The sequence below is a fragment of the Leishmania martiniquensis genome, chromosome 3 (genome assembly GCF_017916325.1).
Source record: "Leishmania martiniquensis isolate LSCM1 chromosome 3, whole genome shotgun sequence".
NCBI lineage: Eukaryota > Euglenozoa > Kinetoplastea > Trypanosomatida > Trypanosomatidae > Leishmania > Leishmania martiniquensis.
Genome location: NC_090138.1, coordinates 51,245 through 77,199, shown reverse-complemented (window position 1 = coordinate 77,199; position 25,955 = coordinate 51,245). Strand labels below are relative to the sequence as shown.

Sequence of the window (25,955 nt, the reverse complement as noted above, 5' to 3'; positions counted from 1 at the left end):
AAGGCCTCCAGAGAATGTCCGCAGAGGAGTGCGCGTGTGTGTGTGTGTGTGTGCGGAAGGAGTGAAGACGAGGGCGCGCTTTCGGGGATGGCGTAGTACCTCGCAGCCGACAAAAATTTGTGAGTAAAGCACCGGTGCGTGCTTCTCTGCGCGACGGTATTGAGGACTTGAGAGGTGGTCGCCAACGGCTGTGGTGAGGAGCTGCGTCGCTAAACTTCACTACCTTCACAGAGAGCAGACACTGCCGCCTCGAGTCGCCGAAAGGCGTCCAGGCTTCGCTTCTGCACAGCTGCGTCGACTCCACGCACGACCTTGTCAGAGCTGCCCAGCCGTTCCTCTAACGCTCGCAGCATTGCACGCGTCTTCGCAGTGATGTCGCTCGAAGGCAGTCGCGGAGTCCTCAGCCGACCTCCAGAGGAACGGCAGGGCAGGAACTGCGACAACGCGTCCACGCTTTCCAGCCCGTTCGACTCCAAAATATGCTCGAACAGAACGTCTCGGTAAGCCTCCGTGGCAGCTGCCAGCCGTTCCTGAGTCTCCTCCTCCGCGTCCACGTGCAACCTTGCCGACCGTGGCGGCTGCCTCGGCAAGGAAAATGTCAGGTGGCTGCTCGTTGTGGCCTCGCCTGCCTGCGAGGACAGCGGCGCCCCACCCTCCAGCTGGGACAGAGGGACTCTCACTGGCGTGCAGAACTGCTGCTGCCTTGGCGTGTTCCGAGAAGCCCCAACACCACCAATTCTCAGAGGCTGCAGAGATTCCGCCGGCACACACCCCATCACACGATCATGCAGCCCCTGAAGGTCTCGCGATTTCGCCCGCAAATCCTGCGCGATGCGCAGCAGCTGAACCTCCTTTTCCTTTAACAGCGATGCTCGATCATCTAAAAAGGCCTCTCGCGAGACCAGGCGCTGCTGCAGCTCGTCGGCGTTCGCGGTCAGCTGCCTGCGCGCCTCGTCGCGGTCCGCCGTCAGCTGTGCCACCTGCGCCTCCAGCACGGCGCGCTCCTGCGTGGCGGTGCCCAGGCGCTGCTGCAGCTCGTCGGCGTTCGCGGTCAGCTGCCTGCACGCCTCGTCGCGGTCCGCCGTCAGCTGTGCCACCTGCGCCTCCAGCACGGCGCGCTCCTGCGTGGCGGCGCCCAGGCGCTGCTGCAGCTCGTCGGCGTTCGCGGTCAGCTGCCTGCGCGCCTCGTCGCGGTCCGCCGTCAGCTGTGCCACCTGCGCCTCCAGCACGGCGCGCTCCTGCGTGGCGGTGCCCAGGCGCTGCTGCAGCTCGTCGGCGTTCGCGGTCAGCTGCCTGCACGCCTCGTCGCGGTCCGCCGTCAGCTGTGCCACCTGCGCCTCCAGCACGGCGCGCTCCTGCGTGGCGGCGCCCAGGCGCTGCTGCAGCTCGTCGGCGTTCGCGGTCAGCTGCCTGCACGCCTCGTCGCGGTCCGCCGTCAGCTGTGCCACCTGCGCCTCCAGCACGGCGCGCTCCTGCGTGGCGGCGCCCAGGCGCTGCTGCAGCTCGTCGGCGTTCGCGGTCAGCTGCCTGCACGCCTCGTCGCGGTCCGCCGTCAGCTGTGCCACCTGCGCCTCCAGCACGGCGCGCTCCTGCGTGGCGGCGCCCAGGCGCTGCTGCAGCTCGTCGGCGTTCGCGGTCAGCTGCCTGCGCGCCTCGTCGCGGTCCGCCGTCAGCTGTGCCACCTGCGCCTCCAGCACGGCGCGCTCCTGCGTGGCGGCGCCCAGGCGCTGCTGCAGCTCGTCGGCGTTCGCGGTCAGCTGCCTGCACGCCTCGTCGCGGTCCGCCGTCAGCTGTGCCACCTGCGCCTCCAGCACGGCGCGCTCCTGCGTGGCGGCGCCCAGGCGCTGCTGCAGCTCGTCGGCGTTCGCGGTCAGCTGCCTGCGCGCCTCGTCGCGGTCCGCCGTCAGCTGTGCCACCTGCGCCTCCAGCACGGCGCGCTCCTGCGTGGCGGCGCCCAGGCGCTGCTGCAGCTCGTCGGCGTTCGCGGTCAGCTGCCTGCGCGCCTCGTCGCGGTCCGCCGTCAGCTGTGCCACCTGCGCCTCCAGCACGGCGCGCTCCTGCGTGGCGGTGCCCAGGCGCTGCTGCAGCTCGTCGGCGTTCGCGGTCAGCTGCCTGCACGCCTCGTCGCGGTCCGCCGTCAGCTGTGCCACCTGCGCCTCCAGCACGGCGCGCTCCTGCGTGGCGGCGCCCAGGCGCTGCTGCAGCTCGTCGGCGTTCGCGGTCAGCTGCCTGCGCGCCTCGTCGCGGTCCGCCGTCAGCTGTGCCACCTGCGCCTCCAGCACGGCGCGCTCCTGCGTGGCGGCGCCCAGGCGCTGCTGCAGCTCGTCGGCGTTCGCGGTCAGCTGCCTGCGCGCCTCGTCGCGGTCCGCCGTCAGCTGTGCCACCTGCGCCTCCAGCACGGCGCGCTCCTGCGTGGCGGTGCCCAGGCGCTGCTGCAGCTCGTCGGCGTTCGCGGTCAGCTGCCTGCACGCCTCGTCGCGGTCCGCCGTCAGCTGTGCCACCTGCGCCTCCAGCACGGCGCGCTCCTGCGTGGCGGCGCCCAGGCGCTGCTGCAGCTCGTCGGCGTTCGCGGTCAGCTGCCTGCACGCCTCGTCGCGGTCCGCCGTCAGCTGTGCCACCTGCGCCTCCAGCACGGCGCGCTCCTGCGTGGCGGCGCCCAGGCGCTGCTGCAGCTCGTCGGCGTTCGCGGTCAGCTGCCTGCGCGCCTCGTCGCGGTCCGCCGTCAGCTGTGCCACCTGCGCCTCCAGCACGGCGCGCTCCTGCGTGGCGGCGCCCAGGCGCTGCTGCAGCTCGTCGGCGTTCGCGGTCAGCTGCCTGCACGCCTCGTCGCGGTCCGCCGTCAGCTGTGCCACCTGCGCCTCCAGCACGGCGCGCTCCTGCGTGGCGGCGCCCAGGCGCTGCTGCAGCTCGTCGGCGTTCGCGGTCAGCTGCCTGCACGCCTCGTCGCGGTCCGCCGTCAGCTGTGCCACCTGCGCCTCCAGCACGGCGCGCTCCTGCGTGGCGGCGCCCAGGCGCTGCTGCAGCTCGTCGGCGTTCGCGGTCAGCTGCCTGCACGCCTCGTCGCGGTCCGCCGTCAGCTGTGCCACCTGCGCCTCCAGCACGGCGCGCTCCTGCGTGGCGGCGCCCAGGCGCTGCTGCAGCTCGTCGGCGTTCGCGGTCAGCTGCCTGCGCGCCTCGTCGCGGTCCGCCGTCAGCTGTGCCACCTGCGCCTCCAGCACGGCGCGCTCCTGCGTGGCGGCGCCCAGGCGCTGCTGCAGCTCGTCGGCGTTCGCGGTCAGCTGCCTGCACGCCTCGTCGCGGTCCGCCGTCAGCTGTGCCACCTGCGCCTCCAGCACGGCGCGCTCCTGCGTGGCGGCGCCCAGGCGCTGCTGCAGCTCGTCGGCGTTCGCGGTCAGCTGCCTGCACGCCTCGTCGCGGTCCGCCGTCAGCTGTGCCACCTGCGCCTCCAGCACGGCGCGCTCCTGCGTGGCGGCGCCCAGGCGCTGCTGCAGCTCGTCGGCGTTCGCGGTCAGCTGCCTGCACGCCTCGTCGCGGTCCGCCGTCAGCTGTGCCACCTGCGCCTCCAGCACGGCGCGCTCCTGCGTGGCGGCGCCCAGGCGCTGCTGCAGCTCGTCGGCGTTCGCGGTCAGCTGCCTGCACGCCTCGTCGCGGTCCGCCGTCAGCTGTGCCACCTGCGCCTCCAGCACGGCGCGCTCCTGCGTGGCGGCGCCCAGGCGCTGCTGCAGCTCGTCGGCGTTCGCGGTCAGCTGCCTGCGCGCCTCGTCGCGGTCCGCCGTCAGCTGTGCCACCTGCGCCTCCAGCACGGCGCGCTCCTGCGTGGCGGCGCCCAGGCGCTGCTGCAGCTCGTCGGCGTTCGCGGTCAGCTGCCTGCACGCCTCGTCGCGGTCCGCCGTCAGCTGTGCCACCTGCGCCTCCAGCACGGCGCGCTCCTGCGTGGCGGCGCCCAGGCGCTGCTGCAGCTCGTCGGCGTTCGCGGTCAGCTGCCTGCACGCCTCGTCGCGGTCCGCCGTCAGCTGTGCCACCTGCGCCTCCAGCACGGCGCGCTCCTGCGTGGCGGCGCCCAGGCGCTGCTGCAGCTCGTCGGCGTTCGCGGTCAGCTGCCTGCGCGCCTCGTCGCGGTCCGCCGTCAGCTGTGCCACCTGCGCCTCCAGCACGGCGCGCTCCTGCGTGGCGGCGCCCAGGCGCTGCTGCAGCTCGTCGGCGTTCGCGGTCAGCTGCCTGCACGCCTCGTCGCGGTCCGCCGTCAGCTGTGCCACCTGCGCCTCCAGCACGGCGCGCTCCTGCGTGGCGGTGCCCAGGCGCTGCTGCAGCTCGTCGGCGTTCGCGGTCAGCTGCCTGCACGCCTCGTCGCGGTCCGCCGTCAGCTGTGCCACCTGCGCCTCCAGCACGGCGCGCTCCTGCGTGGCGGCGCCCAGGCGCTGCTGCAGCTCGTCGGCAGATGGCGTGTGTGGTGGAGGACTTTCGTCGCTCTGTTGAAGGTGCTGTTGCAGCAGCTGTAGAGTGGTCTTAAGAGCGGCGTTTTCTTCTCGGAGGCTTGCGAGCTCGGTGGCGGCCAAAGTTGCCGCCTTGGCGGACTGTGTCTGTTCCTGCCCGAGTGCGGTCTGAAGACTCTCGATGACGCTTTGCAGTGCTTGAACGTCACGCTGACTGATGCGTGTCGGTACCGGCGGCGCGGCCGTTTCCCGTTGTGTCGCACTCAGCGAAGAGGGCGTCGGGGTGGTGTGCTGGTCTGAGGTCGCGGCGAGGGGTGTGGCAGGATGCGGGCGAGTCTCCGGCGGCGGCGACCCTCGCGTTGGTGTGCTGCTGACGGTGGAGGAGTGAATGACGTAGCCCGGGTGGGACGGCCCGCGCGCCTTGTAGCGCACCACCACTTGAAAACAGCGCTGGCAGACGGTGACGGCCTCGTTGTTGAAGTGCCGGGGAATGGTGGTCTTCGTGGCGGCGCACTTACTGCACAGCACAATGCCGCATCGGTGGCAGTGAAATTTGCTGGAGAAGAATCCAAAGGGGGCGCCGCAGTCCTGATACTGACAGATCTTCACACTCTGTTGCGGCTGCCAGCGGTCCTGCGGTACCATGCCGCCGACTGGGGTCGACATGATCACCCCAGCGGTGGCTCTGGGGAAAGTGTTGCAGTGGAGAGAGGGCGACCCGCTTCGCTGGCGGCGGTGGTGCTCCCAAGTCAGCCAGTGTTCGCCGCCGAGACGCACAAGAAGTGGTACAGGTGCCTAAGCGAGAGAGACGAAGGGGGTGGGTGAGGGCCAAAGGCAGCGCGTCAGCGCAGGTCTGCGCACAAGAGAGACGCTGCATGAAGCTTGTAGCGCACGCTACCGCGGTCCACCTCGCGCTCAAGAAAGAGGAGGAGGAGGGGGGGCGGTGCTGTGGCGAGAATGGTGGCCAGTGCAATGGGATAAGTTACGTAGAGCAGAAGGTGCTCGAGAGCCTCAGCTGACGAAGAGGATGCGCGAGAGCAACGGCTAGCGGATAGCTCACGCATACGCACGCACCGGCGCATGCCCCCCACCCCCCACGCCTCCCCCTCTGTGTGTGGTTCGCGTGATGATTCGCTGAAAGGCGTGAGGGATCGCGGTGCTTGCTGGGAAGGCGACGAGGCCGCGAGTGTAAAATAGGAGGGGCGGGGTAGTTGCTCGACTCTTGGTGATGCGAGAGGAGAGGGAGGTGCTGTGGTAGCGCCTCCAGGAAGGCGATCGAAGGCCCAGGCACGTGCTTGCACCGCGGAAGGAGAGGGAGGGGGAGGAAAAAGGGTAGTGGGCGATCGTCGTGTCAGGCGGCGAGGAGGGCCATCATGCACCACGTTGCTGGAGAGAGCGACGGAAAGGCAGAGGTTCAGAGGAGATAGGGCAGGGCGGGATCGGATGTGGGCTGGGCCAATGGTGCGCGCGTGCCCATGAATGCGATGGCTCAGCGAGAGGGAGAGAAGGGGAAGGGCACAGGCACCAGCGGACCATACGCATGAGGCTGCTGCCAACTCGCACGCATTGGTGTGGTGTGCTGCACGCGTGGGCGCTGGCGCGAGGGGGGCAACACGACGAGCTCGAGCTTCGGGTAGTGGGTGCCCCCGCTATCTCCCTCGACCACTTTCTACGTCCCGTCCCTCCTCCCTCACCCCGCTTATGGTGTCATCCACCACGGCTTGGGCGAGGTGTGCGTGTGTGGGGTGGTGGCCGCGATGGAGGGGGGGTAAGGAGACATTAGGGCTGTGGAGAAGGCCCGGAAGGGCAATCGAACCGCCGCGCGTTCTCGCACCAGGCGCTTCGTGGTGCCCTTTTTTTTTCTTGCTTCTTGTGATGAAGTGGCTGGCGGCACCGACCAAACTGAGGGGCGGAAGCGGCGAAGACACGATTGGTCTTACGCGCCAAAGACAGCTCAGTCGATGCGGACGTTTTTCTTCTTCAACGCACCACTGCTGCCCTTGGCGCTTCTGAGTTGGCGGTGGTGGCCTTCCGCCTCCGCGAAGTCCCGAAGTGCTTCGTCGTACTTGACGAAGGGTAACACCTCCAGCTCCGCCCCGTACGCAGCGGCCTCGACCGTCAGCCATAGGAACAGAAGCCCCAGCAGCGGGCACACCACGAACAGCGTCCAGTACATGGTGCGGTACAGATGCTGCCGCAGCGATTCCTGCTGCGCTACTTTGGCTGCATTCGCCTGCGCACGTAGATGCAGCACTGCTAGATGCTCTTGCTGAATGTGCGGGTGCAGGGATGCCCACAGCCGATAACTGTGCCAGTAGCGCTGCACAGCAGGCGGCGGGGGCGGGAGGCTGGACGATGACAGCCCGGCAGCTTCGTCAGCGGCGGGCGCGTTCTGCGGAGAGAAGCAGGCGGACGGGGGCAGTGGTACGGACGGCAGCCCATCATTGGCAGTGCTCGCCGGGTGCGGCGTCTTGCCCATGCTGTGAATGATGCTGATGGCCGGCAGGTGGCTGCGGGATGTGAGGCACTGCCAAAGGCCGCCCCACGGCACTGCCTGCGCTCTTCTGGCAGCGAGGGACGCTCCTGTTTTGTGCGCTTTCGCCGTAGTTCTCGACGCGAGAGAGGGAAGGCGCTCCGAGAATGGCAACTCAGCGGCTGCGCATCGAGAGGCGGGCGGCGGCGCTGCGTTCGCGGAGGTGCCCCGACAATGGGCATAGACACCTGTGTCGAAGCGGCTCGTAAAGAGATCCTCCACGGTCGGCTGCTGCGACGCGGTCAGCGACTCGAACGGAGGCGTCACACCTCTTGACGCATCTGTGGCGTGATGATTCCCCGTCACAGTGCAGCAGCACCGCAGGCTGAGCTTTGCCGAAACGCAGGCAGTGCCGTGCTGCTTCGCAATCGTGCTCTGAGCGCATGGCGGCCGGCGGAGGAGAGCCACTTGACGGCAGCCTCGTTCATGAGCGCATACGCTGGCCACAGATCTCGGCCCGCCCTTGCACAGGTGCGCGCACTTCGCCACGTAGGCGGCAGACATGGCAGGATGCCTGAAGATGAGACGACGCGATTGGAAAGACAGTCAGTCGATGAGGTCGTCCTCTGCGCAAGTGATTAGGCAGAGGCGGGGGGGGAAGGAGGGGGGGCGAGTCGAGGCAAAATTTTGTGAAGAGACGGCGACGACGAGGAAAGAGGGGCGGGAGGTAAAGGGAGGCGGAACGCGACTGCGGGAGACGGCGGCGATAATGGTGATGGTGCTGCAAAGGCGAGCGCAGGCCCGGTCGAAAAGCAGAAAGCCGCGAGTGGGCGAAGGAAAAGGGCAGAGAGACAGACAGACAGCCAGAGAGATGGTAGCCGAGGTGGTGTCTTGGGCGCGAGTTTACTTAGTGTGCTCGTGTGTCTCCTCATAACCTTGAGCTGCACTCGCTCCTCCTCTTCCTCCCCCCACCACCCCGATGCGTGGCTGGAACGGGCAGGAGGACTGTGCAAGTGGTAGGGGACACATGCGCATCCCCCTCCATGCCGGTTCACCTTTCGTCCCTTCTGTCTCAATAATCGGAAAAAAAAACGGAGAGAGAGCGAGTGAGTGAGTGAGGTGCCGTTGCGTTGGCTGCTGTTGCTGCCGAGGCTGCGCACAACGCTGATTCCGCTCACCAGAGCGATGGCAGGAGCGAGACGCGCCTCGGACGTGCCGCTCGACTCGTCCTCAGCTACGATTAGGGTTACCCTTTCTCTCTGTGTGTGTGTGCGTTGGAGGGGACGAGGGGAGGGGAGGGCGGGGCGCACCCCTTTCGCACTCGGCAAATGAGAAGGCAAAAATGAAAAATGAGCGGCAAAAAGCGAAGGGCGCCCATCGCCGGCAGCGGTGAGGGCGCGACGAGACGCTCAGCGACGAGAGAGGGAGAGACAGGGGAGGGGGGGAAAGGTGGGGGGCGTCTGAGCCACGCCATCGTCCTATCATCACTCCCTCGCCGGCCGTTGCTGCCGACTTGTTTTCCGAGACCAGTGCCACTTCATGGGCCCGGGCGCGGCCATGCCAGCCAACGCAGTTTCCCCGCCACGACGGCTCCTGCATACCCCCCCTCCCCCCACGTCGCTGCGGCCACTCACGTAGGCGCGCACGCGCCTCGATCCATGCTCGCAGGAAGAGACGGAAGGCGGGAGGGGAAGGTGACGAAGAGGGAGCGGGTAGGCGTTTCCCACGGGCGGGATGTGCTGGAGCACCCCTTTCTTCCGCTGGCGTGCATGTGCCTGCGCGCCAGCGTATGCGGCTCGTCGAGGACGGCATCCGTGGTGGCACCGTCGCTGCCGTGCCCGTCTACTGCTTCGACCCAGCGTTCGTCTTGGCGTGCGAGCGGGCCGTCACGGCGATCTTCTTCACGGACGGGTGAATGGAGCGCTCGATCTTGTCCGCCTTCTTCTTGTCGTTCACGACAAGCGTGTAGAGGTAGCGGCTGCAGCGCACCTTGAACTTCGTCGCGTCCGGGTTGCGCTTCACCTTCACGCACCGCGCATCCTTGCGGGAGCAGATGGCGAGGAATTCCTTCAGCGTCTTAATCTCGCGCGGCATGGCGACGATGCGGCAAAGCAACACGGGAAGGGGCTGAGAGGGAAATGAAGAAAGCGTCCTGCGCGTGTGCGTGTGCGTGTGAGGGGAGGGCAGAGGTGAGCGAGAGACAGACGTGTGCATAGATGAATGTGTGCCACATGCGAGCGAGTGACGAGAAAAGACGATGAGAAGGGGTGGGGGGCGGGTTGATGCGCGGCCAGACGTCTCTTCTGCAGAGAGGTCGTCACATGAAAAGAAAGAATTGCAGGAGTGGGAGGGGGGGCCTCCGGCAGCCTCGTCCCCTTTTCTTTTAAGGGGGAGGGGGGGGTGACGATGCACACCACTGCCTTCCCGTACGCCGCTTTCTGTCTCGCTCTTTCAGGTCTGCGTCTTGTGTCCCGCGTCGTGCAGCGCACACGCCGACAGAGACAGAGAGAGGTGAGGTGAGGGGAGGGGGCTGCGATGGAGTGCATGACGGCTGTGGCCGTGGTGAAGGTATCGCGTGCAGTTCTCTTGAAAAGGGGACGTTAGCGCAATGGGCAGCTCCTCACACACACACACACCATCACACCCTGCGGCAAACGCTCTGGCCACCCGTTTCGTGCCAGACAGCTATCGGCTGCGGCTCCGCTCACTCTGCAGGGGCCCGCTGCTGACGCTGTCGTCACTCAAGAGCCTGCTGGAGCTGACACCTTTGCCGCCAAACGCGGGGATGTTCGCGAAGTCAGGGTCGTCGATCTGCCGATTCGGCTTGATGAGATACCGATCTGCCTTCAGCTTGCCCGTCTGCCGGGCTACCGCTTCGCTCTCCGCATCCAGCCGCAAGCCCTCCGCCTCCTCCTCCCGCGACAGGCACACGATCAGCCGGTTATAGCCGTACAAGAAAGCGGCCATGCCAAGGCCGATGGCGGCGGGCTTCTTGAAGTCATGGTACATAAGGGATAGGAGGCCACCAATCTGAAGGTTACCCGCGGCGTCGTAGAGCAGGCGGCGGCGGCGCTCCTGCTCGATGCGGTCGCGCTCCTTGCCCCCGCTGAAGTGGCTGTTGCCCATGGCACGTTGCACGGTGCGGCGAAGCATGAGCCCCGTCCGCCTCCTCGAAAGGGCGCGTGAGGAGGGTAAACGGAACTGCGCGGAAGCGGAGTGCACGACCAGATGTGCCCGCTGCGCGCGTGAGGATGAGAGGCAGGGCGATAATTGAACGCCTCAAGTTCGGATGGCGCATAGGCGCGCGTACCCACAGAGAAGAGGGAGAGAGCACAAGAAGGGAGTATAGGGGCGTGTGTGTGTGTGTGAGTGGGGGGAGGGAGAGAGTGGGGGGGGGGTAAAGCCCAGGCGCACGTGCACAACCTCCTCTCCCCTTCTCACCCTGCCGGTGGCGCTTTGCCGGCCGTTGATTGGTCAAGAGCATACACCAGCGTCGCTGCAGCCTTGCCGAGTCTTGCCCGCCAAATGGGGGGCTTCCCTCTTTTCTCTTCCTTTCCTCAGCTGTGTGTTCGATTCCTTGTCTGGAAGCCGAGACGACGTGCTCGTGTGGCTGGCAGCGAGAGACTGAGAGGCGGAGACGGTTAGGTCTCTTTTGTTTTCTTCGTATTGATGACATTGGGAGCGAAGGAGAAACAGTTCTTCGTTCGGGTGATGGTGGGGATAACACCGTGAGTTCGTCTGTGCGGCGGTGCTGCTGGACGCTCGACTTCGCTTCTCCCTCCGCCTCTCATGTACAGAGCAGCGCTTCCGCCGCCACAGCTGAGCTGCGAATCCGTCCTTCACAGGGGAGAGAGCGATCAGGGGGAAGGGGGTAAACAGCAGGGCCATCTCATCACGCACGCACACGTACACACATGCGGAGGAGGAGGTGGTGGTGGTGGCAAGAGATCCAAAAAAAAGGGGTAGCCAAAGGCGAAAGCGAAGGAGAGCGCGCGGGCGAGCTAATGGCGGCCAGTGATAACGATTTCGTCGTCGTGAGTGTAAAATGTTCGCCCCCCCTTTTTTTTTCCATTTGGGCAAGCAGATGTGCGGGTGAGAAGGCAGAAACGATGAGCACACCACACACACATCACACACAAAAAAAGGTCCGCATATACACCCATTGTGCAGTGGCAATTCTACACCTGAGCAGGGGGAGTGAGAAAGCCCACAGAGAGTGACAAGAAAAATCGAAGAGAGCGTGATGCAATGATGCAGAGAAAGAAAAAGAAAAAATGACCGCCGCCGCCACGAGTACTACCGAGAGCGGGGGGAGGGGGGCGGAGGGAGTCTTAGAGAGAGAGAAAGAGGGAGTGAGGGGACGACGAGGCTCACTTCACCGAGCAAAGTAGCCCCCCCTCTCTAACTCACACACACACACACAGACAGACACGCCGCCACCACCTACACCACCACCCAGTACAGAAATGAAGGCGCCTTCTCTTCTCTCGGGTGTCTATCGTCCACTGTGTGTTCGTGTGTGTGTGTGTGTGTGTGCAAGTTGGGGAAGGGGGGGAAGAGGGGGAGAGGCGACAAGCAGAGAGCATCAAACCTAAAAAAGAGGGCAGCGGCGTTCCGCTAATGATGAAGCAAAGCGGACGGGCGCGGGTGTACGGGTGAAGGGCAGATGAAAAAAAGACCGCACCTGTCGCCGTCGCCCACCCCGTCGCCTCAACTGCACGCGCGCGTAAAACAAAACGCGACAAGAAAAAAAAGGTAGGCGGGGAGGGGCGGATGGGGAGGGCCCCGCCACCGATGCACTCGCACACAGATTAAGAAAAAATGCTCTTCGGCAGCGGTGGGCGGTGACCAGACTGAAGGGGGGGAGCAGAGAGGGAGGGAGGGAGTGGCAGCGATAGGATAGGTCGGCCAGATAAGACGTGTCAGCCCTCTCGCCCTCCTCTTCGTCCCCTCTCCGCTACGTCGCGAGGAGCCACGCGCACGTAAGGACAGAGCAGTGCAGGCAAAAAGAGAGAAGTTGTGGCAGTGGGTGGGGAGGGAGACCCGTACGGATACGCACACACAGACAGAAAGAGAGACGAGTGATGCAGCGCTGCTACTGGCAGGCGACAAGAACGGATAGACGCACCTGTAGATGGGCATACACGGATGCATGTACAGGGCATTCGCATGGGTGGTGATGAGCCTGACTGAGCGGTGCCCCTTCTGAATAAACAAAGCTGAAAGGCATGAGCAGCACACTGCAAGAGTTAGTCGAGCACATGGGAGTGAGGCGTGGCTGCGCCACAAAGCGAGCTATCTGTGCAAGCCGCCACCTCACCTCTCTCTCTCGCCATGTGTCGGTCTCAGAAGAAGAAGTAGAACAGCCCCGAAGAGGCCTTGAGGGAGATAGCGCGCAGCCGATAGCAAGTGCGGCCAGCGGCACACTCCGCCCCTCGCAGACAGACACACAGAGGCCATACGGAAAAAAAGAGGATGACGGGGGTACGAATTGGTGGGTGGATGTTGGCGTGCCTGTTCAGCCACAATGGGTGGCCATCCGCTTAGACGTCTGCACAAGCACATGCGCAGACACGCCTCCGCTCACGAACGCGCTTATGCCGGCACAGAGAAGGATTTGGGGCTTCGTTTTTTGTTTCGCCAAAGGCGCCCGCTCTTCTCGGCCACGCGGCAGACACACGCCGAAGGCGGAGCGGCCCTCCCTCCCTTTCCAGCTCGGCCCCTGCTGCGCACAGGGCCCTATTCGCCTCCAGGGGCGAGAAGCAGCAGGTACACACGCACGACAGCGATGCGGGCTACTCAGTCACCTCAGCACGCGCCCGGCCTTACACTCTACCCCGCCTCCCGCTCCGCAGGTCGCCTGGCAGCCGCACTCATTACACTGGTCGCCGCCTGTTGCACACACCCACACACAGAGACACACACACCACGCCCCAACCCCGCCTCGGGGGGAGGGGAGGGGGCCTCAGGTTCGCCACACCACCAGTGGACAGCGAGGGACGGGCGACATACGGCCGAGCCACACTGGCGCTTGGCCCCAGCATATGGACTGGCGCGAGCGTGCTCACTGTCGCAGGCGGCACCAGCGCCACGCAATGCGAGATCTGACCGCTGACATCAGCAGCGATGCGTTTCTCACAGGTGCCTCCGCAGCAGGGGGGTGCATGGCCCGGCCTCTCTCACGCACCGGAGGCGGCTCGGTGTTTAACAGGGCGACAGAGTGGAGTTGGGGGGAGGAGGAAGGAAAGGGCCCACCGGAGCCCGCAGGTTCTACACTGAGGTGCCACCAGACAGGAAGGTGGTGTCGGCGCCACGAGGGCGGCGATCAGTGAGGAGGAAACGAAGAGAACAGCGCTCCATCCAGCTGTATCGTGCACAGTGAGATGGGCTTATCACCGCGCTCACTCCTCCTCTCTCGTTCACTTTTCTAAGGCGCTTCGTGGCAGTGGGCACGGGGCCCGGACTGATGAATCGGCCAACAGCGACGGAAGAGAGGAGGAGAGGGGGCGTACGTGTCTCTGATCGACGCCTGTCACGAAGAGAGACGGCAAAATTTGCGGGACTACTGCGAAGCAGCAGCGCTCCTGCAAGGCAAAAAAGAGGCACGGCTGAAGGAGGAGGAAGGCGGAGGACGCCTTCCGCGGCATCTGTCTGTGGTTGCCCCCACTGCCGAGCAGCGTTACCCTTTGTTTCTACTAATCTTTCTCGAAGAGCTTTTGAATGCAGCCCGCGTACCTTTCGCTGACAACGCGGCGCTTCAGCTTCATGGCCGCTGTCAGCACGCCATTCTCTGGTGTCCACTCCTCGTTTAACAGTTGGATGGACTGCACCACCTCGAAGGGGCGGCGCTTTGCGTCACGGGCGGTTTTCTGGAGGCTGAGGAGGGCCTTCTTTAAAAATTCTGCGTCTTCCAGGACGCCGGGGAACTGGCCGCCTGTGATCCTGTTCTTCTTCATGAAGGCTGTCACCAGCTTTTCGGTGGTCAGGGCGATGAGGGCAATGTAGCTACGGCGCGGGTCGACGAGCACGCAGACCCCGTTCGGGACGACGAGCTCGTTCGTGCCGTAGATGCTCTCGAGCATTTCCAGCGCCAAATATTCACCGTTGGCGTTCTTGGCGAGCGCCTTGACGCGCCCCACGATACGCAGGGTGCCGTTTGCGGACATGGCACCCACGTCGCCGGTGTGGAACCACCCCTCATCGTCCAGTGCCTCCTTCGTCTGCGCTGGCTGCTTGTAGTAGCCCTTGAAGATAAAAGGGCCGCGCAGGCAGATCTCACCGCGTGGCTCCGGGAGATCTGTGTGCTTAAAGTTCTCCGTGTCCACCAGCTGCAGCTCCTCAGTCAAGAGCATCTGGCCGACCGACTCATACTCGAGGTTGCCCACGCGCTGGATGCAGCCGCAGGCAACCGTTTCCGTCATGCCCCAGCCCTGGATCACCATGCCGAAGACGACATTGATGAATTCTTGCGTGGAGGCCGACAGTGGGCCACCACCACTGAGCATCGCGTGCACGCGGCCGCCCATCACCTTGCGGGGAGCGGCGAAGACCTTCTTGTTATAGAAGGGTGTGTCGCAGCCCTTCTGAAGCGCCTTGAGGCGCGACTTGTAGGCCTTATCGAAGATGCGGCGCCTCACCGACCCCGGAGGCGGCAACTTCTCCTCCACCGCCTTCTTCATGCTATCAAACACGCGCGGAACAGCGACGAAGAGGTATGGCCGGTATACAGATAGGTCTCCGCACGGCTTGGCGAAGGTGTCCAGCAGTGTACGTGGGCTGCCGTAGCCGATGATGACGCCGCGAATGAGGAGCACCGAGGTGACGGTAAGCTCCATGATGTGGGCAAGGGGCAGATAGGAGCAGTACCACTCCTGCGCCTTCATCTCTCCCAGCAGGTCGTTGATTCGATGGTTGATCGTCATGCAGCCGCAGTAAAGACTGCCGTGTGTGTGCATGACACCCTTGGGGTTGCCAGTGGTGCCGCTCGTGTACATGATAAGCGCGAGCTCATCTTTGCTCTCGGCGCCCTTCGGAATGTGGTAGCTGGCGTTGCTGCGCCTGCCGCACTGCATCACATCACTCCACGCGAGCACCTGATACTCCTCTGACGCCTCCAAGAGGGGCGGATCGCCGAGGTAGATGACCTTTGTGCCTTTGCGCGCCTCGGCTACCTTGAGCATGCACAGCAGGTCCCTCGCCTTCGTGCCGTTGCACACAATCGCCTTGCACTGTGTCTCTTCCAAGGCGTACTGGAGCGCTTCCTCGCCGAGGTTGGCGTACACGGTGGCCACGACGAGGCCCTGCGTCCAGCAGCTGTACAGCGTGGTCACCCACTCCCAGCGGGTTTCCTCGTAAATAGCGACAGTGTCGCCCTTCTCGAGACCAATTTCTCGGAGGCCACGGCCCAAGTCGATGACGCCCCTCCAGAAGGCCGCATAGCTGATCGTCTGCAGCTCCGGCTCAAAGACGTACGTCTCGAGCACCCTCTTACGACCATCTGCGGACACCGACTCTTTCCTCTCGATTTCTTTCAGCGTCCGGTACGCCAAGCACGTGCGCGTGCCGCGCTCCTTGCAGAGCGCTTCGATGACGGAGAGGCACGAGTCGCCCCCATACCACTCCTCGCACAGACGCGCGAAGTCAGCCTCGCTCTTGTTCGACATGCGGTAGACCGCTGAGCGGTCAGTGCTGCCGGTGCCTTTCACAGGAACGCACTGAGCTCCATAGGTGGCGTAGGCCCGGTAACACGAGTGTTCCACCTCGCTCAGCTTGCTGCGCTTCTCAAAGTAGTACGACAAAGCTGCTCCCATGCTGCGTGTCTGCGTGCGCCCGTGCGGTCACGTGCGAAGGACTGGGGATGCTGCACAGGGGTGAGATGAGGTGGTTTGGAGAGGGACGACAGGATTGCCCCTTGCACAGGTGGAAGCTAACAGCAACAGCGACGAAGACGGGGGTTGTTTCGCTGCACACGTGTCAGGGTCGCGTGAAGGATTGCGTGAGAGGGTGACTGAGTAGCAACAAATAAAAAGCGAGAGCAGTTTATAGAGATATGCACGCTCTGTGTGCGCGGTGCGTGTACGCGTTGGGCGAGACAGCGAGGTCAAGTGGGCGGGTGTGACGGAGGAAAGCGGGGAGGAGAAACGGAGGGTGAGGGCGACGAGCACAATGGAGTCCGTTTGAGGCTACGTGTGTATGTGTCTATGAGCAAGAAGGGGGAGGGGATGGAGTGGGGGGGGGCGTGCGACGCCATGCCAGCCTGCCTGACCCCCTCCCTCCTCCCCCCACCCAGCCATCCCACGCCGATGACGGAGTCTTCACCTTTGCTGCAATCCCACTGCCTACCCGCCAGTAGCGACACTGCATCCCGTCGCGGACTTAGATGCGATCATCCTGTTGAGCGCGCGCACTGCACACGCACGAGCATTGTCTCCGTGGAAGCGGTCCCTCGCTTCCCCCTCCTCTTCCTCTTCGCTCTCTCCTTAGCGCGCGCGCAGGACAGCTCCGAAAACGTGACAACAGAAATGGGGCAGCAGAGCCCCGGCGCCCACACGGCGCCTTCCGCAGAGTTGACTTTTGGTGCCCCGCCGAAAGGGGGCGACAAAGTGTACGAGCGCCTAAGGGCTGCTGTGAAGAACCTCCGCTGAGCTCCGCAGGTGCAACACACACACACACAAAGCAGCTCTACCGCTTGACGTTGCTCGCTTAGTCAGGCGTAAGGCCGGGGTACAGGTTGATGTGCGGCCCAATAAAGCGGCCAGCGCGGTTCCACGTTGGCGGTATCCAGAAGATACGCCGTCCTTGCAGGATGGTGTGCGGTGAGAAAATGGAGCCGCGGCGGCGTCGCTCCAGCTGCTGCTGCCCCGCGCGCGAGAAGAACCTCAGCCGCGGCTCCAGCGCCAACCGTTCCTCGAACTGGAAGAGCGGTGGGAAGCCCCAGGGTGTCATGGCCTCACTGCGCTCCACAATACGCTGATAGAGCTCAAAGTAAGACGACATGGGACGCCGTGTCAGCCCCATCTCGCGCATTACGTCCGCTGCCGCTGCAACGCCAGCCAGGCGAGTAGCCGCTCCAGTCTCCAATTGCCGAGCTGCGATTTCGCGGTAGGCCGGGCTGCGCACGGCGGACTCGAAGAAGCGAAACGCTGTTCGCTGCGTCATCTCGCCGCTCGCCACGGCTTCAGCGAGCGCCTTGAGGTGGTTGTAGATCAACCGCGAGCGCATGTCACCGGGGTTCAGCACCGCCATGGCGGTGTGGCAAAGCCACACGAACATGTCATCGTTCTCTGAAAGTTTTTCATAGATCTTCCTGAAGCGCCTGCCGGAGATGAGCTGGTCGTACGAGGCGCCCTGGATGAACTCGACGAGCGCCTCGAAGTCCCCGTCGCCGCGCGACGCGAGCTCCGCACGCGACCGGTGGCCCTCCAGTCGCTTCGGGATGTCTTGCACCTCACGCATCGCGTCACCACCAGAGGAGAAGCGGGCCTTCTGCTTCTCCTTGAGAGGGTCTGTTGTGAAGGACGCTTTGATGAAGTGCGCCGGGTAGCCGGGCGTGGGCTGAATGGGCACAATCACACGCCGCTTCGCAGCGAACATAGATTTGTCCAGCAGCACACGGCTGGTTCGCAGCATCGCTGGGGACGGCATCGGCCCACCGCGTGCTGAGATGGGGGGAGGGGGCAGGTGAAGAACACACAAAAAAAATGGGGTCAATGCGGCCAGCGAAAGGGGAGCGGTGGCCGCACGTGTGCAGCAGGAGAGGGGGAGGTCGATGGTGCTGGTCCGCGTAAGTGGCCACGACACGCACGTGTAACCACCGAAAGAGCCCCGGACAGCGCTGCTACTGGAAGAGGAGCACCGGCGAGGCACAAGCGAGCCGTGTGCGCAGAGAGAGCCAACGGCGCCCCTCACTTCACGTGCTCCGAACAAAGATTGCTCTGCGTCAGCGGGGTCGATGACGGGGTGGGGGTGAGAGAGAGAAGGTGGTGGTGGTGGTGAGAATAGCGCGGAGAAAGAGAACAAAGGAGCTGAGTGGCGGCGAAGTACAGAGGCGCACGTCGCCGCCGCAAGAGAGACCGGTAAGCGTGCTAAAACGCCGACCGCGAACGCATGCGCACCGGGCAGCGAAGGCCGACTGCCTAACGCCTTCACACCAGAGAGATGACGGAGTGGTGTGCACAAAGCCGGCGTGGGCGGTGGGAGGGTGATGAGGAGTGGTGTGCATAGGTGCATGCGCTCTTCAACTCATGGCTGGCACACACACACACGTGCACAGACAGGAACCCGCACACGCATGCAGGTGCCCGAGCGCAACCTTTGCGTACCTCATCGGCACAAGGAGCACGCCAGATTCCCCTTTATTTTTTCTTGGCGGGAGGTGGCGTCAGTGCCAGCTGAGGACTCGGCAGAGAAAAAAGAAGAGTGCCAGACACAGCTGCACACCAACACACCAACCAATTGTAACTGCATCATTCCACTCCGCCCCCCTCCACACACACACACACGTATGCGCACCGATACCCGCGCGACGATGATCCACTCGCTTGTATGCCTCTTCCACCCCTTTTTAGCGACATGCACTGAGGGGTGAGCAGTGTGTGCGTGTGTGGAGCGGGAGGCATGCAGAGAAACAGAGCAGTGGAGACAGAGGGCACACACAGTTACACACACCGGAGGACTGCACCGATGTCCGCACAGAAAACTTAGTGGGCAAAATGAGCGCGCAGCCGCCATCGTCATCCCCGTCAGCAAGACGGCGGCTAAGCATCCGAGGACGGAGAGAGAGGGTGCGCGTGATGCAAGCTGATCACTTCTCCTCTTCCTTGGCTGCACGCATGGACGAGAGCAGCGGTCACCATCGCCGCCACGCTCACGGACGCCACAGTTCTGCCCTCAGACTTCTGCGGACTCTTCTTGTCAATTCTGCGTCTCTGCTCTCTCGCATCGCCTTGCTCCATCACCTCCGCCCGGCTCCCATCCCACGTATACGGAGGGGCTAGCGAGGGGCCTGACTCTCTGCCTACCCGCCGTTTCCCGCAGCGCCGCCGTCGTCCTCCACGAGAAGGTCTTCGGAGAAGACCGGCACCAGTTCCTCGATGCGCTTTACGAGGTCCTCCAGGCTCATGTTCTGCGTCTGTGTAAACACCGGGACCTCCTCCACGTCCTGGTGCTGCACCACTTCATCGATGAAGGCGCGACATGGGTCGAACCACGGGTGTCGCAGCGCCTCGTCGGCGCTCGGTCGCTTCGCCGGATCGAATTGCAGGAGCTGCTCGGCAAGCTGCACCGCCGCAGGCGGTGCCGCGGCGGCGGAGTGGCGCAGCACCAGCGCTGTGGACAAGAGATTCACCAGCGTGGATGAGCACGGGCGGCGCTCAATGTAGGCCAGAGCGTAGTTCTTGGCGTTTTGGCTGGCGCGACCGAAGGAATGATCAGCGTCGAAGACATCCCTCGAGGGCGTGCCGACCAGATGAAAGATGAGCTGCAGCTGATTCGCCGAGTCGTTCGACTTGCCAGGAAAGAGATGGCGACGCAGCAGCAGCTCTCCTAGAATGACCCCAACGCTCCACACGTCGCTCGGATAGCTGTAGGCCGCGTCGAGGATAATTTCTGGCGCGCGGTACCACTGCGTCACAACGCCGAAGCTGAGCTGCTCATCCGGGTCAAAGAAGCGGCTGAGCCCGAAGTCGCACAGGAACACCTGCGAGTTGTAGTGAATGAGAATGTTTCGGGTGCTCACATCGCGATGCAGCACGTTGCAGCGATGTAATGCGCGCAGCGCCAGCAGCAGTTGGCACGTAATGTATCGCACGACGTTTTCATCGAGCGTAATGGTACCGTTCTTGATGACAGATGACAGGTCCGACGGAATGTAGTCCATCGCCACGTAGACATCCTTCTCCTCACTCTTGGGACGGAAGAAGAGGCGGCACCCAACTACCTGCTCGCAGAACTGAAGATTCTGCAGGATTTCGATCTCGCGCAGCACGCGGCGCGCCGTGTCCTCACTGCGCGAGTAGTGCGGAATCTTTTTCACGGCGATTTGATCCTCGCAGAAGACCGCCTTGCAGACCGCACCGTACGCGCCTTGGCCGATGATGGACTCCACCTGGAACGCGTCAGGTACGTCGAAGATAAGCGTGTTCGACTCCTGCATGACGTCAGGCAGTACTACAAGTAAACACAGCTGAGGCGAACGCCCCTCCCTTGAGCGTGCGTGACTGTATATATATATATATCCAGCTGCTCCTGCAGTGGGCTGACACACCACGCTTATTCAAAGACGTGGGGCGGTAAGAGGGAGAGAGGGTGAGTTTGCGCGCAGCAGCAGCGGCAGCGGCACATGCACGCCAACGAGAGCACAGTCCAGAGCACAGAGAATCCCGCTTGCGGCATACCGGGGGGCAATCCAGGGAGGTGGTGGGGAAAAAAGGGGCAAAGACACCAGACGTGAGCACCAACGCCGAGAGGCCACAGAAGTCACTGACAGAGAGAGAGGCACCGGACAGGGTTAGGCAGGAGTGTGTGTGTGTGTGTGGGGCGGAGCGCGCACGGGTGGTGACTGTTGGCTGTGAGGCCCCACTCCCGAGAGCTTCTCGGTGTTGCCACTGGCGCAGGAGCACCGCCCATAGCGCACGAGCGGTGCCTGCAAGCGCGCGTGTGCGCATCGATGTGCATCGGGGAAGAAATGCGGAGGAACGCGTCGATAACCAGTGATGATCAGGCGGGGGCGGCGAGGGCGCCGACACACACACACACACACACACACACAGACAGACAGGCGCAGGGACAGAACGGCACGCCCTCTCGCTGGAGGCTCTCCGCACAACCACAGGAAAGTACGCGCAAACGAAAAGCTAAAGAAGAAAGGCGGCACCAGTGATCTCGGGTGTGCGTGTCTGAGTCCGTGCGTGCGTGCAAGCGAGCGAAAACACTGGCCGCCACGTGTGCATACGTGCGCTAATGCTGTCAGGTGGGGTCACAATGTGCGAATGGAAGAGAAATCGTTTTACCATCGCGAATAGCTTTTTAAATCGCCTCTCCTCTGCGTCGACGCGCGCGGGCGTTGTGCGCGCACGCACGTTTAGGGCTGCCGGATCGAGTACCGGCACTTTCTATCAGTTTACCTCTCTGCTGCACGCTCTCCATGCGCCGCCTCCCTTGACAGCACAGCAATCAAGCGCACCTCCGACCACTTGCAGCCGCAGGCATGACCAGACCGGCGACACTGGACTACTACAGCGTGTACACGTCGGGCAACTGGTGCGGATACGAGATGGTGGGAGCCACGTCAAAGTTCTCCTTGATGGAGCGGGCCGAGACGAAGCGGGTGACAAACTGGCCGGCACCAGGCTTGTCGTTCGAGCCGCTCAGGCGCGAGCCGCCAAACGGCTGCTGGCCAACGACGGCACCGGTGCACTTGTCATTCACATAGTAGTTGCCAGCCGCGTAGCGTAGGTACTTGTCTGCCTCCCGTATTGGCGTGCGCTCGCGCGAGAAGACGGAGCCGGTAAGGCCATACTTCGTTGTCGAGTCGATGAGTTCGCACACTTCTTTCCAGTAGCCCGGCTTGCTGTCGTCGTACGCGAACACCGTGAGCACGGGGCCGAAGATCTCGTCGCGCATGAGCTGCGCACGCGGATCCTTGGTCTCGATGATGGTCGGCTCCACAAAGTACCCCTTTTCTTTGTCGCACTTGCCGCCCGCAACCACTTCGTAGGTGCTCGAGTCTGCCTTCGCGATACCGATGAACTTCTTGTTCTTGCTGAAGGACGTCTCGTCGATGACGGCGCACATGAAATTTTGAAAGTCGTCCGGCTGGCCCATCTTGAGCTGCTTCTGACCCTTGACGAGAAGCGCCCGCAGCGCCTTCCAGCAGCTCTTAGGCACGTACAGCCGCGAGCAGGCGCTGCACTTCTGCCCTTGGAACTCGAAGGCGCCACGAATGGTGGCGGCCGCCACTTGCTCCAGGTCGGCGGAGGGGTGCACCAGGTGGAAGTCCTTCCCGCCCGTCTCGCCGGAGATGCGTGGGAAGTTGCGGTACGATTCAAGGCGGCTGTAAATATTCTTGTTGATATCGGTGAAGACACGGGTCGAGCCGGTGAAGACGACAGCGGCGAGCCGTGGGTCGGCGTTTACGGCGCTGCCCATAGTCGCCGGCTCGCACGGCACAAAGTTGATGACGCCAGCCGGCAGTCCCGCCTCCTCCATAATCTTGTACATGAGGTAGTTCGACAGCACCGCCGTCGGGCTCGGCTTCCAGACCACCGTGTTGCCCATCAGCGCCGGCGTGCCAGCGAGGTTCGCCGCGATGGCCGTGAAGTTAAATGGTGTGATGGCTGACACAAACCCCTCAAGCGGGCGGTAGTCCGTCATGTTCCACACGCCGCTGTTCGGGACGGAGCGGGGCTGCTGCGCATACAGCTCCTCCGCAAAGTGAACGTTCCACCGGATGAAGTCACACGCCTCCGCGACGCAGTCGATCTCCGCCTGCCACGGGCTTTTACTCTGCCCCAACATTGTCGCAGCGCGCATCTCATGACGGTATCTCGTGGAGAGCAGGTGGGCTGCCCTCAAGAAGATGGCCGCGCGGTCGCGAAAGGGCGTTTGACTCCACTCCTTTGAGGCCTCCACGGCCGCCTCGACCGCCTTCCTTGCGAGCTCCGGCGTCGCGTTGTAGGCCTTGGCTATCTGCACCTGGTGATCCGAGGGTATAGTGCCCTTGATGACGTTAGAGGTGGTGTACGGCTTGCCGCCAATCATGATGGGGCACTCCCGCACCTCACTGCGAGTCGCCTTGCAGGCCTCTAGGGTCCCCTTCGCCGACGCCGACCCTGGCTCGAAGTTGTCCATGGGCTCATTCAGCACAGGTGGGCACTTGAAGGCCGCGAAGGCAAAGGGTACCGTACGGCGAAGCATTCTTTATCGCTAAGGAAAGAGTAGAGGCCGCTGCAGCGGAGTTGGTAAGGATAGGAGGAAAGAGAGTGTGCGGATGTGAAGAGAGAAAGAGAGGGGGAGGGGGAGGCGGCGGCGAAGGGGAAAAAGAGATGCGCCTTTCGTTCTTTTTGGCTGAGTTATACTGCGTGGACTCGGTGGGTGAGCGTTCACTGCGAAGGGCGGCGGAGGGAGACGGAGGGAGGGGGTGTGGGCATAGCGAGCAGGTAAACGCCCCTCCATTATGGCGTAGGCTGGCTATACTGCGTGGATCGGTGTGATGCGCGCTCGACTACTGCGACGCACAGGCACGCAGTGAGCAGGTAGGCGAGCAAGAGGGAGAGGGCCACAGGCGAGTGGCAGGAGACGATGACGATGGCGACTTCCTGAATGGCCCACTCAGTGCCCGGTGGCTGCACAGAGAGCGGAGGGAGGCCCACCGCTTTCCCTCTTTCTTTTTACGCAACCAACAGAACCGATACAGAGCGGTGGTGCCGTCATCGAGTGGCAGCTGGCATGACCCCTGCCTTTATTGAGAGGCATCGTATACAGAGGGCCCGAGAGCGAGCAGGTGCTGCTGCGTGAGAGGAGAGGCCGCAGCCCTAGCCCTTCTTTCCTTGCTTGCTCTGCTGGTCGGACGCATCCAACCCCTCCACCGGTGCAAGGCGCTCAGGCCGCTTCTGCACGCCTGGAAGGGCCCCCGTGTGGGTGTTCTCCGCCTACTCTCCTCCGCATGCTCACGCACACGTCTTCCCTGGCCGCAGCTCTCTTCGCACCATTTGGGGGATGGGGCGAAAGGGCGGAAGGCGGGCATTCCTCGTGGAAGATCGCGTAGAGGAAGAAGCAGCACTCGCCAACCGTATCGCGCTCCTTCACCCTTCACAGCTGGCATCGTATCACTTCTCACCAGCATCGTCACCACCACTTCTGCGTCACTCCTGGGGGAATTAGTTAAGTCGCAGATGCCAAAGAAGAGGAGAGACTGACGACAGAGGCGGAGGTGGCGGCACTCACAGACAGACAAACAGGCCTCCTCCCCTCCTCCTAACTTCCTTCACTCACTCGGCACACCCTCAGCGCACTCCAATAACAGCGCTCATCTGCTTGCCTCTTGTTCCGCCAAAGGCGCCCGCTCTTCTCGGCCACGCGGCAGACACACACCGAAGGCGGAGCGGCCCTCCTCCCTCCCTTTCCAGCTCGGCCCCTGCTGCGCACAGGGCCCTATTCGCCTCCAGGGGCGAGAAGCAGCAGGTACACACGCACGACAGCGATGCGGGCTACTCAGTCACCTCAGCACGCGCCCGGCCTTACACTCTACCCCGCCTCCCGCTCCGCAGGTCGCCTGGCAGCCGCACTCATTACACTGGTCGCCGCCTGTTGCACACACCCACACACAGAGACACACACACCACGCCCCAACCCCGCCTCGGGGGGAGGGGAGGGGGCCTCAGGTTCGCCACACCACCAGTGGACAGCGAGGGACGGGCGACATACGGCCGAGCCACACTGGCGCTTGGCCCCAGCATATGGACTGGCGCGAGCGTGCTCACTGTCGCAGGCGGCACCAGCGCCACGCAATGCGAGATCTGACCGCTGACATCAGCAGCGATGCGTTTCTCACAGGTGCCTCCGCAGCAGGGGGGGTGCATGGCCCGGCCTCTCTCACGCACCGGAGGCGGCTCGGTGTTTAACAGGGCGACAGAGTGGAGTTGGGGGGAGGAGGAAGGAAAGGGCCCACCGGAGCCCGCAGGTTCTACAGAGGTGCTCCCTCCGCTGTAGCGCCTTCGGGTGAAACAACGCCTGTCCGACACACAGAGGAAAGAGGATGGGCGTCGGCTGCGTTGCGCACCCCTCTCACCCAAAGCAACGATAGCCCTTTTTTTGCGCGTGTGTATGTGTGCCCACCACAAAGCGGCCCTACGAGCGCGAGTCGGCGGGCGACCGCGAGCGGCTGCGCTTCCGATCGCTGCTGCTATGCTCGTGGCGCCTCTCTTTTTTTTTCCAGAACTTCGATTGCTCCTTCTCGAGCTTCTCGAGGAGGCGGCGCGACACTTTCATGATGTGCAGATAGTTGCACTGCTCCCCTCGCTGGCAGCGGTTCTCGAGGTCCTCCTTGCAGCAGGCCTCGGCGAAGTTGGTGACGGGCGACAGCTCAGGCAGCACGATAATATCGTTCAACTTTTTTCCACGGAGCTCCTTCACAATGTGTGTGGCGACCTGTGGATCCTCAAAGCGGATGTACGTGTTGCCCAGCAGGTGATCGCCGAGGTTGCTGACGACACGCAGCTCGGCGATACGGCCGAACTCCATGAAGGTGCGCCACACTTCCTTGTAGAAGTGCTCGAAGTGCTTCTTCAGGTACTTCTTGTCGAGCTCAAAGTTCCACTCGCGGTCTTTGATGTGCTCGACCGCGTGCGGGTTGGGGTACATCATCGGAAACAGCACCGTCGGTGACGTGTCGGGGCGGTAATGCAGCTTTGTGCACTGGTCGCCGTGCCGGCATGCACCCATCTTGGAGAAGAAGGCGCAGCGATCGACGTGAGCGGTCATGGCGCTAGTCAAGCGTGCGTGCGCGCGTGTTGGTTAGGCCTATTCGGGGATGGCGTACACGTTACAGTCTATGAAGATGTACCAGCCGCGGCAGACAGCGCTAACCAGAAAGGGGAGACGGACGACGCGCTCGCAGCGTACCACTGGAGAAGAGCGGAGACGGTGAGGGAGCGAAGGAGAGGTGGGCCTCAGTCGATCGCGCAAAGTATGCCCAACTGTACGCGTAAATCTGTCGCGGGCGCGTGCGTGTGTGCATAGCGTCAAGAGAGAAGCAGAGAGCGGGGAAGAAGGGGGGAAGATGCGTGTCGTGTGTGGTGGGAGGAGGCGAGTCACGCAATCGGAGGAGGTGGATGCGGGAGGTCTCAGATGGGAGGGGAACGTGAGGTACACCCAGAGCACATGATGCTGTTGCCCCGCGTCATATTGACGCGTGAAGAAATGCTTCGCAGATTGCCACAGGGAGGAAGAGAGGCAGAGAGTGCAAGCACGCCTCATCAACGTAGAGACAGACCACGTGTGTTTGTGTGTGTGCTTATGGGCATCACAGCAGACATGTGCCGCACACGCCC

The 25,955-nt window shown here is 63.4% G+C and overlaps 9 protein-coding genes across 9 annotated transcripts; all 9 read right to left on the bottom strand.

The window, feature by feature from the left end:
• Window positions 1–209: 209 nt before the first annotated feature.
• Window positions 210–5,099, bottom strand: LSCM1_08067 (uncharacterized protein; the record flags this gene model as incomplete). The annotated part of the gene is made up of 1 exon (XM_067325410.1): window positions 210–5,099. One exon carries the CDS (start codon window positions 5,097–5,099, stop codon window positions 210–212), a length of 4,890 nt encoding a protein of 1,629 aa, XP_067181515.1.
• A 1,288-nt stretch (window positions 5,100–6,387) lies between these two features.
• LSCM1_08066 (uncharacterized protein) lies at window positions 6,388–7,470 on the bottom strand (the record flags this gene model as incomplete). Its single annotated transcript, XM_067325409.1, has 1 exon — window positions 6,388–7,470. One exon carries the CDS (start codon window positions 7,468–7,470, stop codon window positions 6,388–6,390), a length of 1,083 nt encoding a protein of 360 aa, XP_067181514.1.
• Window positions 7,471–8,748: 1,278 nt separating this feature from the next.
• LSCM1_08065 (uncharacterized protein) lies at window positions 8,749–9,000 on the bottom strand (the record flags this gene model as incomplete). Its single annotated transcript, XM_067325408.1, has 1 exon — window positions 8,749–9,000. The coding sequence occupies one exon, from the start codon at window positions 8,998–9,000 to the stop codon at window positions 8,749–8,751; it is 252 nt and encodes an 83-aa protein (XP_067181513.1).
• A 591-nt stretch (window positions 9,001–9,591) lies between these two features.
• On the bottom strand, window positions 9,592–10,059 carry LSCM1_08064 (uncharacterized protein; the record flags this gene model as incomplete). Its single annotated transcript, XM_067325407.1, has 1 exon — window positions 9,592–10,059. The coding sequence occupies one exon, from the start codon at window positions 10,057–10,059 to the stop codon at window positions 9,592–9,594; it is 468 nt and encodes a 155-aa protein (XP_067181512.1).
• Window positions 10,060–13,601: 3,542 nt separating this feature from the next.
• Window positions 13,602–15,716, bottom strand: LSCM1_08063 (uncharacterized protein; the record flags this gene model as incomplete). Its single annotated transcript, XM_067325406.1, has 1 exon — window positions 13,602–15,716. The coding sequence occupies one exon, from the start codon at window positions 15,714–15,716 to the stop codon at window positions 13,602–13,604; it is 2,115 nt and encodes a 704-aa protein (XP_067181511.1).
• An 892-nt stretch (window positions 15,717–16,608) lies between these two features.
• On the bottom strand, window positions 16,609–18,135 carry LSCM1_08062 (uncharacterized protein; the record flags this gene model as incomplete). The annotated part of the gene is made up of 1 exon (XM_067325405.1): window positions 16,609–18,135. One exon carries the CDS (start codon window positions 18,133–18,135, stop codon window positions 16,609–16,611), a length of 1,527 nt encoding a protein of 508 aa, XP_067181510.1.
• Window positions 18,136–18,922: 787 nt separating this feature from the next.
• Window positions 18,923–20,059, bottom strand: LSCM1_08061 (uncharacterized protein; the record flags this gene model as incomplete). The annotated part of the gene is made up of 1 exon (XM_067325404.1): window positions 18,923–20,059. One exon carries the CDS (start codon window positions 20,057–20,059, stop codon window positions 18,923–18,925), a length of 1,137 nt encoding a protein of 378 aa, XP_067181509.1.
• A 1,079-nt stretch (window positions 20,060–21,138) lies between these two features.
• Window positions 21,139–22,821, bottom strand: LSCM1_08060 (uncharacterized protein; the record flags this gene model as incomplete). The annotated part of the gene is made up of 1 exon (XM_067325403.1): window positions 21,139–22,821. One exon carries the CDS (start codon window positions 22,819–22,821, stop codon window positions 21,139–21,141), a length of 1,683 nt encoding a protein of 560 aa, XP_067181508.1.
• A 1,932-nt stretch (window positions 22,822–24,753) lies between these two features.
• Window positions 24,754–25,386, bottom strand: LSCM1_08059 (uncharacterized protein; the record flags this gene model as incomplete). Its single annotated transcript, XM_067325402.1, has 1 exon — window positions 24,754–25,386. The coding sequence occupies one exon, from the start codon at window positions 25,384–25,386 to the stop codon at window positions 24,754–24,756; it is 633 nt and encodes a 210-aa protein (XP_067181507.1).
• Between the last annotated feature and the right edge of the window lie 569 nt (window positions 25,387–25,955).